At 41.5% G+C, this 12,206-nt stretch overlaps 1 protein-coding gene across 1 annotated transcript; it reads left to right on the top strand.

Moving 5' to 3' along the window:
* Positions 1-4,318: 4,318 nt before the first annotated feature.
* LOC109483260 (galanin receptor type 1-like) lies at positions 4,319-11,290 on the top strand. Its single transcript, XM_019786250.1, has 3 exons — positions 4,319-4,945; positions 10,128-10,337; positions 11,060-11,290. Exons 1-3 carry the CDS (start codon positions 4,319-4,321, stop codon positions 11,288-11,290), a joined length of 1,068 nt encoding a protein of 355 aa, XP_019641809.1.
* Positions 11,291-12,206: the final 916 nt, after the last annotated feature.

The raw sequence follows: 12,206 nt of genomic DNA, 5'->3' as shown, positions 1-12,206 counted from the left end.
GGGCGGGATGCCACCAGAGGACCTGGAAACTGTGTATACGACTCTGATACGACCTGTGTTAGAGTATGCAAATGTCGTGTACGTGGGCTGTAACACAAAACAGAACAACACTCTTGAGGCTGTACAGAGAAGGGCGGCGAGAATCCTACGGCAACAGTACTCAAACAACCCCCTTCTCCACCCTCCAGGACAGACGGGAAACTGCAGCAAAAACTCTGCTCAAGCAAATGCGGCATGTCAGCCACACTTTGCATTCTTTGATGCCCTGCGACAGACACCAGAGCACACGGCGGTCCCTGAGAAATGGAAACCACATCTCCGTTCCGAAGTTCAGAACTGAAAGACTGAGGAAACCTTTTCTGTTTCAGGCAATAAGCCTCAGCAATCAAGATTTGTAAATAGTCCGCCTCTGTTTTAATGGACCTGAGCTACAAAATTTTAAATCTATTTAATTTTAATCGTCAATGTTGTGCTTTTTAATGTGTATCTCTTTTCAAGCTATTTTAACATGTAATCACTTGTGCAATTCAGCCAAGCAATGAATATTGGCTGCCAATCAATGTGAATAAAAAACAGTTTCAGTTTTAGTTTTTCGAAAAGTTTCGAAATGTTTGTAATTGGCTAAATGATCTGTGAAATCACTAATCCCCCCTAGCCGACTGGAGCCCCAAAATAGAAAGGACAGGGGGCATCCCGTGGCGAATCTGGCTGCCCGACCCTCAGCGACCAGCGATCAACTCCAGTGCGCGGAACGGAACTTGCTCTCGAAAATGTATCAAGCCGCTACGCTTCCCCCCGCGGCTGCCATCCCTCCCCACTTATCCCACACTAGTTCAAATCACGTAAAAAAAACCATCAAAACATGCACAGAAGCGTGTTCATATCTTTCATGTTACGGTTAAAACTTAGAACCTCATTTTGAGCGAACGTTACAAACACGAGACAAAATAATATTTTCGAAAACAAATCGCAATCTTATCAGCAAGGTTTCATTGATTCCTGTTAGATTTAACCGGTACCAAACCGCGGCAGGCAGCTAAGAACAGCGACATATTTGCCACGGTTAGCACAAGTGGCGGTGATATATTCAGGTCGTGCCGCCATGTGTTTGTTTAGATATCAGTGTGAATAGCAGCCCTGTTTCAGACACGGCCGGCCTGCCGGCGTTTCCGGCACGGGCACGATAATGAGACGTTGATTGACGGCACATGTGGTTCACATCTGAACAGTTTCAAAGAAAGAATTTATCGACAATGCTGACACCCCTCTGTGTGAAAGGTCAGATCAGTGGTCGCGACCTCAATCGTCCTTATACATGCAAAGGTCAAAAGCTGAGGTCCACTTTCACACTGAAAGGGGTGTCCATCGGCGGTCTAAACGCATCATTTTGACACACTAAAACACACATACTAAAAAACCAAAACAACGTGCACCATCTACAGCCCAACAGCAAAACGTATACCAACTCCCAGACATATCCGTCCACCCAAACGCGAGAAACGGGTGCGAACGCAATTTTCGTCTTCCCTCACAAAACCTCCGCGCTCGGGATGTACATCCCTACCCGGAGGTAATTATCATTTAAAGCATTTTAAGTTAAATGGGGACATCAATGTACGCTATTTCGCTTGGGTGCGTCCCCACTGTGAAATAGAAAAACAATACTGCTTTTCCGTAACAAGAGAGATTAATTTTGTTCGATATAGCTGTACTTTTGTAAATGATCAGTGCAATTCAGTCCCCCTGTCAAGGGCTTCTGCGATACTGTACCTTTTGGAAGTTTAATAAAGCAGTCATTTATTTATACACGGCTACCCAAATGATACACCACCAGTTTGCAATCGTGCGAATATCGTACGACCATCGTACGGCTATCATACGACCATCGTACCACGAGTGTGACCGGGCCCTGACGTGGATGACAGTGGGATGTCTGGTGGACGAATCTTTCATGTTTGTGGCCGGTTGAAAATCCCTTTGATCCAAAGAGCATGTACCTTCAAAGGTAAACACACCGCTTCCGGAATTCCCTATTAGATTGCTTTCTAGGATGTCTTGAGAAAAATGAATGTAGTGTGCTGGCGTGTGCGAGTGTGTGTGTGCGAGTGTGTGCGCGCTCGCGTCCGTGTGTGCACTCTTGTGCAACAGATCTATGTTCTATACTCTCCGTCTCCTTAAGGCACACTCTCCGATCAATACCCTAGCATGTTAAATGACGCGAGGCGCCCGCACTCCTACGCATCCACCCAACTACTAACATCACCTCACAAGTTCGAAGAGTATACGTAGTGGTTAAAAATGATACTTTTGATATACAACCTCAGTTTTCATTATGAGCAACAGGTACTGTAACCCGGGAGAGCATTTCTGGAAGGTTATAATAAATGCTCTCACTTATCCTTAACATAAACCGGTATTACATCGGTTTAGACGGGTAAAACTCTTAGAAAAAAGATCTGGCGTCATTTAGTAATCGGGTTTTCGTCTCGAAGCTGAATCCTAAATTGAATTTGTACAAATCGCGACGACAGGTGCCAATGGCAAATACGGTTAGTTTAGACTGATTGATCTTTTGCGGTAGTGGGTAGACATATGCATGGCTCCCCAAAGAAATCAACCTGGTATCCAGTCTATCGTGGTTGGGCGGGTTTTCTTCGGGGCTGCAGGAGCTCTTCCCCGCCTGCCTGAGCTAGGTTCCCCCGGTGTTTTTTTTCGGCAGGAGTTTGATGTCGTGGTGGGGCAGATCAACTATCCGGCGAGCCAAACTCTATTAGCGTAACACTCCTACCGGGCAGCCTGTTGTACCAGGCGGGGAGAAACTATTAGAGCCCCGAAGACAGCCTGCCCCAACTACTATGCCCCAACCACGATTAGAATGGATACCAGGTTACAACGATTAAGGTTAGAGATATATCACCAGTTTAAAGTGTGCTTACATGTATGTGTGAGTATGAGTGTGCGCGCGTGCATGTGCATAATCTGAATGGGCACCAAAAATTTCACCGCTTGATCGCTGAACAAGAGACTTTAAGACCACGCAAGCACGAAAACTACGTCATGACAGCCAACTTTTTTCTAAAGACCCCTGAACACAATAGACTAGTACTAGTGCATAAACATGACGCAGTTTCTAGCGGATGTTCAAGTGCCACACTGGGTTTACCGTGGGCCAAGTGCACAGGTCTAATGCCCCTGCAATGGTGTTAGGCCACACTGCCTTAATTTTATGGATGACATCTTCTGAAGGCTCCCACAAAATGCTACTAAACTACAGGGATACAAAACTGGTATTGTGAATTTGCGGTAGTACATAGCGACTTTCACGGCAAGCCGCCACATGCTGACCTTTTGCAGCATTTGTGACTCGGCACTGTACTGAGTTCCTGAGTTCCGTGGAGCGTCGGTAGCCTGGGTGCCGTCCTGTGTAGTTAATTACCATAGGCTCCGTATTGTCACTAGGTACATTGTACCATGGTCTTTGGAGGATGGCACCCATGGCCAAGCCAGAGCCTCGGAGGAGGTAATTCATAAAAAAAACAGGCGAAAATCAATGCGCGCGCGGATGTTATCCATGAAATTAAATCAGTTTGGCCTTAAGCTCATGGACGTCAGAGTCGAGAAGTCTACGTACCGCGATGATTGCACCATTGAGTTCAACCCAGGGGCGCAGTCAAGGCGAACCCCAGGTGCAAGAAAACAGATAACAATTCCCCGACTCGAGTCTCGTTAGAGCTTCAAGGTTGTCATTACCAAGAGCAAATGTAGCTCGAACTAAACGACTTTTTGTACGGCTGAGGTACGAGGTGCGAGCTTAGAGCAGCGCACCTTCTGTTGTTACAATGACATCATCTATGTAATAGCCCTTTTTATCGGAAAGTTTTGTCTTACAATACATGATTTTGCTAGTGACTTGTTAAGCCCTTTTTTTTTCAGAAAAGCACTATAGCATAGTAGGATGACTGCTTCTTTGCAATAATTATATAGACATTTTGAAACGACAGACCTTTTGGAAAAATTAAAAACATGCAATAAGGTATGCGGCAAAATGCGCAAATGGTCCCTTTTGTTTTTTGTTAACTATATATCTTTCCTGTGCTGTAACCTGTGCATACCATACTCCGTAACTCATTACTACAAAGGCACAAATACTATATGAAGAAACCATGCAATGTTGTTCTGAATAAATGTAATACCGCAGAAACGTCCACCCGGTGCGCCCCCCACCCCACCTTCCGTGACCCCTGACCCCTTCATTTGCATACCGCGTATTTGATAGGAAGAGCGGTTGCCATAGACGAAGATTGGTAGCTTGGAAACGATGCCTGATGGGTGGCAGTTTGTTAAGCGCAGCAGCGGCAGTAGCCTGAGCGTGAGTTACGGACCTAGCGTGGCGATGTGCTTGCAAGGAGTCGACATGGATGAAGACCCCGGGTCGGGAAGCGGCTTCGTAGAACTCTTCGGCAACGCCACGAACGACACCATCCTGGACCCGCACGGCAGCCCGCCGCTACCGCCGGAGAGTATCGTCATCCCGGTGATTTTTGCCTTCATCTTCTGTATCGGCGTGGTGGGGAACGCTCTCGTCATAGTCGTTCTCCTCCGGACTGGCCGCGAGTTGGAGAACACCACCAACATCTTCATCCTCAACCTCAGCATCGCAGACCTGCTCTTCATCGTCTTCTGCGTGCCCTTCCAGGCCGCCGTCTTCACTCTACCCGAGTGGATCTTCGGACTCTTCATGTGCAAACTCGTGCACTTCTTCCAGAAGGCCACCATGCTGGCCTCCGCCTTCAACCTCATGGCGATGTCGGTGGACCGCTACATGGCCATCGTGCACCCGGTGGACTCCATCGACGTGCGCAAGCCGGGGCTGGCCTGGGCGGTGGAGCTGGTCATCTGGGTGCTGGCCATGGGCGCGTCCGCACCACAGCTCGTCTACTTCAAGGTACTACTACAAAATTCTTTTAGTTTATCATTTTAATATATCGTTACTCCACTATGTGTTTATTTCCATTTGGGTCAACATATTATTAAAAAAAAAGAATTGAGGTGCTTATTTTTTCCCTTATAACTATCATAGAGTGGAAATCAAGTAGCAGCAGGGGCATCCTCAATAGATACAAGTAGCTTTGAACAATGTTAAGATGTGCAAGGCTTAAGTGTGACAGGACGTCGTTCACTGTAATATAACCGGCTGTTGCCGCGCTAAGTGCCTGCGAATCTGGTGTATAACATCTGATTTAATAGGCAGTTATAACGGCTACAAACTATATATATATATAGATATATATTCTACATTTCTACATTTCCCTAGCCTCCATGCTATGCCAAAAACTGGGTGTATTGGGGGTCTTCTTGGTCTTTGGGAGGTTTTATGTGCTATTTTCTGATTGCATATAGACAACATAGCCGGCCTGGTACATACCCCGTTTTTTTTAGAACTTGTCTAATCAGAAAACAGCCGAAGACCACCAAACCCCCAGTTCTATAAGCCTGCTACGGAGGCTAACATTTCCCTAGGAGTTTGCGGTGAATGTACACAACTCGCTTGGCCCTATCCCCAGAAGCCACGTTCGCGTTGGCGGGAAGTCACGTCCTTTTCTTTGCATGATTGACAGCATTGTCCTTGTGGTATTTCCTGAAAAGCATGATTAGATCCTGATCTACTGTGACATTAGGTTAGGTACCGCCGTGGGCCGCTCAAGTTCTCCCTGACGGTTTCATGTTTTGACAAAGGCCGATGTTTTGGTATAATAATTAACTCTTCAGGTAGAGTTTTAGGCTTCGGTTTCTCTTTTTAAAGAATGAATGAAGACCTTTATTTTACACACATACCCACTGGGTTCAGTACAGGTCACAACAAAATGATGGAATATAGATAACGTTACATATATACATCGTCAAGTAGCTACAAGTAAATTCGGCTTCTTCTCGCTTCTTTGTAATGGCAAAAATGTAAGAACAGATATGTTTCAATACAGAAGGTTTGTCTAAGCTCATTAGAAATATACATTTATCCGTACAGCTTAAGTGTATGAAGAAGGGAAACATAGATTGTATCAGATAAAAGATCTACTCTCTCTTTGTGGTATAGTTTACATTCTATTACAAAATGTTTCTCATCTTCGATTCTTCCTAGATCACAGTACCGTCATTTTAATGTGTCTTTAGGAGTTTTTACTGGACTCTCTTTTTGAACTGGTATCTTTTTAAAAAGCACTCAAGCTGGCGGCAAATTGATACTGCTTGCCAATTTCATACTCTCTTGCCGTGTAATTTAAATAGGAGCTTTTATCTCTCTTTTAAGCACAAACCGGTACTCCTTTCCAATTTGATACTGTCTTGCTAATCTAATACTGTCTGCCATCAAAGATATGTTTGAAGATTAATGATGATTTACTTAAAGGGGTTTGCTGTTGAGACCTATTTAATCCTTTTATGTCAAAATCTATTTCGAAATCTTTATGTAACACGATCTCACAACACTTTCCTACCGTATTGCTAACACACATTATTTTGTATTTTAAAGGGAAAGCGCACCTTTCGTAAGCTATAAGGCTCTTTATAGATAACAAAGCAAAGTAAACCGAATAGAATTATAAAATTTGTGTAATTATTGTTACCCAGCTTCAAGAAATAAGGGATGCTTTCAGCAATCCTTATGAATACACTCAGTCAATACATGATGACCTAGTTATGGTTGTTATTGGTGGCGACAGTATAGATTAATCTCATATTTTAGTAAACCTTACTTTATTCTGCACAAATACCCGGTGTTACCGCTCCATTAAAGCGGGATTTTCCGGAAGCCAAATTCCAGGAAAACCTCTGATAAGTCTGATAAGTTATGATTAAAGAACCAAATGCCAAACGCAACCATTACCCGACCTACTTGGTATTTGTCTTAAATCCTACTTTTTATATTGTTCACACATTAGACCACATCAAGTAATTCTTATGGATGACATTAGCGCGCGCTTTAATTTTTGCATAATTTTGAAAACAAAATCATTGCCCTCTGACAGTGGTCAACATGCTGAAAATAGGCAATGATGCCTGTTGCCATGCCGGAACGTGGATGGCAGATAAATATAAAGAGAGGAGAAAAGACAAGGCTCTAATTCTTTTGTCTTTTACTTTCATGCAGTGATGTATTTTGTTTCTTTTATGTGATAGTGGCTGTGTATATGTGATGTTCCCACTGAATCAAAACCATTAGTATACAATGATTGAAAACTGTTATTTTTCAAAGTTGTTCTCTAGTTTCAGTGAGAAATGGATGGTGTAATAGTTGGCAGTAAACTTGGAGCACAATATAGAGGCGTCATTTCTTGTTTAACATGGTTAATGATGTCAACATTTGAAAATGTAGGAAACGCGTTGTCTTTCGCCCTATCGCATTAGACTTTGAGTCTATGGAGGATTGATTGCTTGGAGGATGTCATCAATAAAATTTACTTGCCGTGGCCTTAAGGAAGATAGCACAACACAGAGTGGTAGCGCACTCAAGTAGCTAAGATTAATTTTAACGCTACCACTTGCACATAATAAAATCCTACTTTTCAGGCAGTGATTACTAGTAAGCCCACAGCATATAAATGAGACGTCGTGGGTTAGGCCACACCGATTTAATTTTATGGATGACATCCGCGCGCGCATTGATTTTCGCCCGATCTCAAAAAAAAAAAAAAGATCACGTATTCCGAGGCTCTGACCTGGCTTTAGGCCTGGGTAGTGCATGGTGGTGATAACTTTGGTTGACGGCAGCCAGGCTACCGAAGCTCCAAGACTCAAGAACTCAGTACATACGTACAGCAGTGTCGATTCATATATTCCACAAAAATCCAGCATGTGTCGGCCTGTCGTATACGTCGCTATGTAATGCGCCAAATTCACAATACCAGGTTTGTATTCCTGTGGTTTTGTAGCATTTTTATTTTTGGCCGGATTTTTATTTTTTCGCCCGCGCGCACTAGTTTGGGGGTCTTGAGAGGATGTCATCCATATAATCAAATCAACATGGCCTTATGTAAAGAATTAGGGAATTGTGAGTGTAAGTGTGTTGCCGCTGTTTGTATTGGCAACAAATGCGGAGGCTGATAATTGCTTTATGTGTCAAAGATCGCCGAGTGCTCGGTACCGTTAGGAAATACGAGCTAAATAATTAGCTCCCATGTGACAACAATGTCTATGACCTTACATAAATATATACACGTATTTGCAAGCTCATATCAAGTAGCAGGCGGGTGTGCAGAGAGATATGACTAATTACTATACATGTATATTAAATTGATAAAACTGTAATGTTTTTTATGTAGTTCAAATCTTCATTTTCGTGTACGGGTAGATTCTCGTAATTGATAGATCACCAACTTGTCTTGTTTGTATTTATCTTGGTTTTAGCCACCTTGTAATTATGCTATGTTTTATACTCGTTGTATGTTTTTGAGTAGAAGGTGTTATATAAGCAACTTTTGCTTTTGCCCAATACTCAATAAATACATGTGACTGAAAAATACTAAATTGACATTTATGCGAATTTGTATGACAAGTAAAGCGCTGTTTTCTGAGTTAATTTCAAATTCCCAAAATGCAGAATATACACATATGCAGAAAATACAATGTAAATGCCTTTCTAAAAAACACGCTACTTTAAATAAAATTACAAAATTTCCTTTGCTATGTACAAGCAATTATTTTGTGCAGATCTTGACATATTCAATGAACATCGGCATTGGCCCCCAATGTTATCGATTGCAATAGGCATGCCTTTTCAAGATATAATATCTTAATTAAAAATCTAGAGTGTTTGGTGGGCTTTCCCTTTAATTTTGAGAACGCTTCGGCCTGACAAGGCAACCAAGAAGGCTTTTTTTGTCGCTTGATACATGCTTCGCGCATATCTTGAAATAATTTGCATCAACATGTTACTGTCAGACTTGAATAAGTGCGCATCCACTAGAGATAGAAAAAGGCCGCTATAGAAAACTACCTGTGCACGAGAGATTATGTAAATATTGTCCAATGAATGCAGTGGAAAATGATACACATTTTGTTAGCCAGTGTCCTCACTATGAGACCGAAAGAAACAGATTATTTCAGACAGTTACAACAATCTCTCCATCATTTCGTCATTTAGAAGATCACCAAAAGACTACGTTTCTACTAAGATCACCAAACCCACTAATTATGCAGAATGTGGGACTATTCATTATCCACTGCCTTCAAAGAAGAAGTCGAACCCCATAATAGCTAGCGTAGATGTAGAAGTAGAAGTTTTTTTCCAGACAGATTGTTACCTGTCTCCTGTTACTGTATTGCAACGAGTATTATACTGTACTTGTACAAGCAATTAGCCTTCGGGCATGATTTTGCAAATAAAGTTTCTAAAGTTTCTTATTACAAGAGCTCTTTGTAGACTGTAATGCCCTTTTAATTCTAAGGCATCAACCTTACATTTGAGCGACCAGCCGTTTTAGTGACCAAAATATAGTAGTTCTCATTGACAAAGAAGTGTATTTTGTAACTTTTGTAGTGTCAACGAATCGTTCTCTTAGAAAGAATACCTAGCTAATTGTAACAAACACACTGTCGTCTGGGTCTTTTATTATCTCTAATCTCTAAATTATTTTCAATCACATTTTAGGTTATAGATCATATTGGTGCCCCAGCTATTTTTATTTCATGTCCACTGAGGTCTGAGCGTTTTATATTTGTTACCCCAAACGTTGTGATTGTGTTCTTTATGTTTTATCAACAAAGGGTCCTTATAACCACGGTCCAATTCTATGTGTCCAATATCTGATAGTGCTATACTGTGTATCTTTTACTCAATGGATCACCTTTACTTTCATATGAAGTCAACACTTAAATACTTAAATACTTTTCTGAAACCAAGCGATTTAATAACTGATTTATGGTACTGTATTCAGTTATAATATTTTAATAGCGTAAATCTGTTTCTTGTTACCTTGACGTTACCCATGTGTCATTGTTTTGTCTAATGTTATTCTATGTCTAGTGGTGACGTGAATATAAGCATATTGCTTGAGTGCGTCACCACTATGTATTGCATTGTTTCCACGTTGAAATAAAAAAAAAGAAGTAATAATCGTATGTTTTTTTAGGTGATCGACGGGCAGCACCATAACGATATCGGGGACTTCTGTGTGGAGGAGTGGGACGACCTTGAGGCTCAGCGCCCGGTGTACCTGGCCGCGCTCTTCGTGCTGGGCTACATCGTGCCTCTGGTCATCATCGCCAGCTGCTACACCCTGGTGGTCCGCCAGCTCAACGGCATGTCCAAACACAGCCAGGCCAACCGCGCCAAGAGGAAGGTGCGTGAACGCTTCACAATTATGCAAATAAGGACAAAATTATGCAAACCAGGATCTAATTTACATAAAAAATGACGAAATTTTATAAACCGGCTTCGTTCCATGATAGAACAATTCAAACTCGTGACATATGTAATCAAGAGGAAGGTGTGTGAACGCTTGATATAATATAATAATGAGAGATTCTCTTCAATTGTATACAAGGTTATTTCCCTAGTTTTAGATTTTTAGATAGAATAGAAATTAAAATTCACATTCCTTATAAAACTCGGTAATCCTCGTACTATAAGATCCATCTGTTCTTACATTTACAACTGTCTTATGAAGCGAGAAGAAGCAGAACCTGTACATATGTAGTTTTACTATAGATATATTTTATTCTACCATCGCTATTTGCCGTGACTTGTGCTTAGTTAGCAATGAGCAACAATTTACAATAAAAGTCTTTCATTCATAATAACATGACGATTATGCGAATCAGGATCTAATTTATATAATAAATGACGAAATGCTATAAACCTGCTTCGTTTCATGATAACACGAGAACACGAGACTAGTTCGAGACTTGTGCGGGTATTCTGGCCTCCCCCGCCTCCTTGCGGAGGTATGTGTTCCTACCTTTCAAAAACAGCCACTGATCAATGAATATTCTACTAACTGTTAATCTTACGTGACTGATGAACCTCTTCAATAAAAATCACTCTTACATTTTCGTGACTTAGGTGACGAAGATGCTGATTGTGGTGGTGGTGGTGTTCGGAATGTGCTGGCTGCCGCACCACATCCTCAACATGTGGGTGATCTTCGGCAACTTCCCCTACACTCCGCCGACCTACGCCTTCAACCTGCTCGCCATGTGCCTGGCGTACGTCAACTCCTGCGTCAACCCCATCATCTACGCGTTCTTGTCTTCGGAGTTCCGGCACGGGGTTGGGGAGCTGGCCTGCAGATGAACAGGCAGACGTGTGAACTCACATATCATGCTAAGGTGATATTTCCAAATGCTGAGGTGACATTTCCGAACCGGGGCCCGGCCGGGCAGTCATATGGAACGAAAAGTATGATATAAAAAAAGTAAAGCACCAAAAAAAAGTCGAAAAAAATTATAACGGGAACTATTTTTGTATATTATTGATATAAATTATTGATTTTTTGTTAATCGAAACAGCCCAGCCGGGCCCCGGTCTGAAAATACTACCTCATCAAAAAGGGGCCCGGTCAGGCTGTTTTGTTTAAAGAAAAATCGACAGTTCATATCAATAATATACGCAAATAGTTCCCATTATTATTATTTTTCAACATTTCTGTTCCTCGTCTTTTATATCTTACTTTTCGTTCCATAAGACTGCCCGGCCGGGCCCCGGTTTGGAATTGTGACCTAAGCATATATGAAGAGTGGCGTTCATTGCAAAAAAATTTATCCCAACCGTAAAACAGGCTTAGATTGTCAAATTATAGCCACTAACAGTATATACATATATACCATTGATACATTTTAATTTTGAAAAAAAAAGCCATATCTTCATATTGACAGAGTAGATTACTTATCCATCTTGTATTGTTTTATTATTGTTTGGATTTTTAGGGACCCAAATTAAAATGTGTATACCATTCAAACATCTAAATTTTGAAATTTCCTGAAGAGCAATATTAAACCTTCGAGCATATGCATGTGAAAAATATTTTCTTTCGAAATAGTGAATTACTTCGTATTGTTTAGATTTCTCGGGACCCAAATTATAGCTAATAGATAAATATTGAAACATGTAAACCTAAAAATTTCCAGAAATGAACATCTATTATGCCTACTAACATTTACATATATTTCCTAACGACACAATATATTACGTCTGCATTTTGTATTGCTTC

Source organism: Branchiostoma belcheri, unplaced genomic scaffold, assembly GCF_001625305.1.
Source record: "Branchiostoma belcheri isolate BF01 breed outbred unplaced genomic scaffold, Haploidv18h27 scaffold63, whole genome shotgun sequence".
In the NCBI taxonomy this organism is placed as follows: domain Eukaryota; kingdom Metazoa; phylum Chordata; class Leptocardii; order Amphioxiformes; family Branchiostomatidae; genus Branchiostoma; species Branchiostoma belcheri.
The sequence above is the reverse complement of the archived record's forward strand: the minus strand, read 5'-3'. Positions and strand labels throughout refer to the sequence as shown.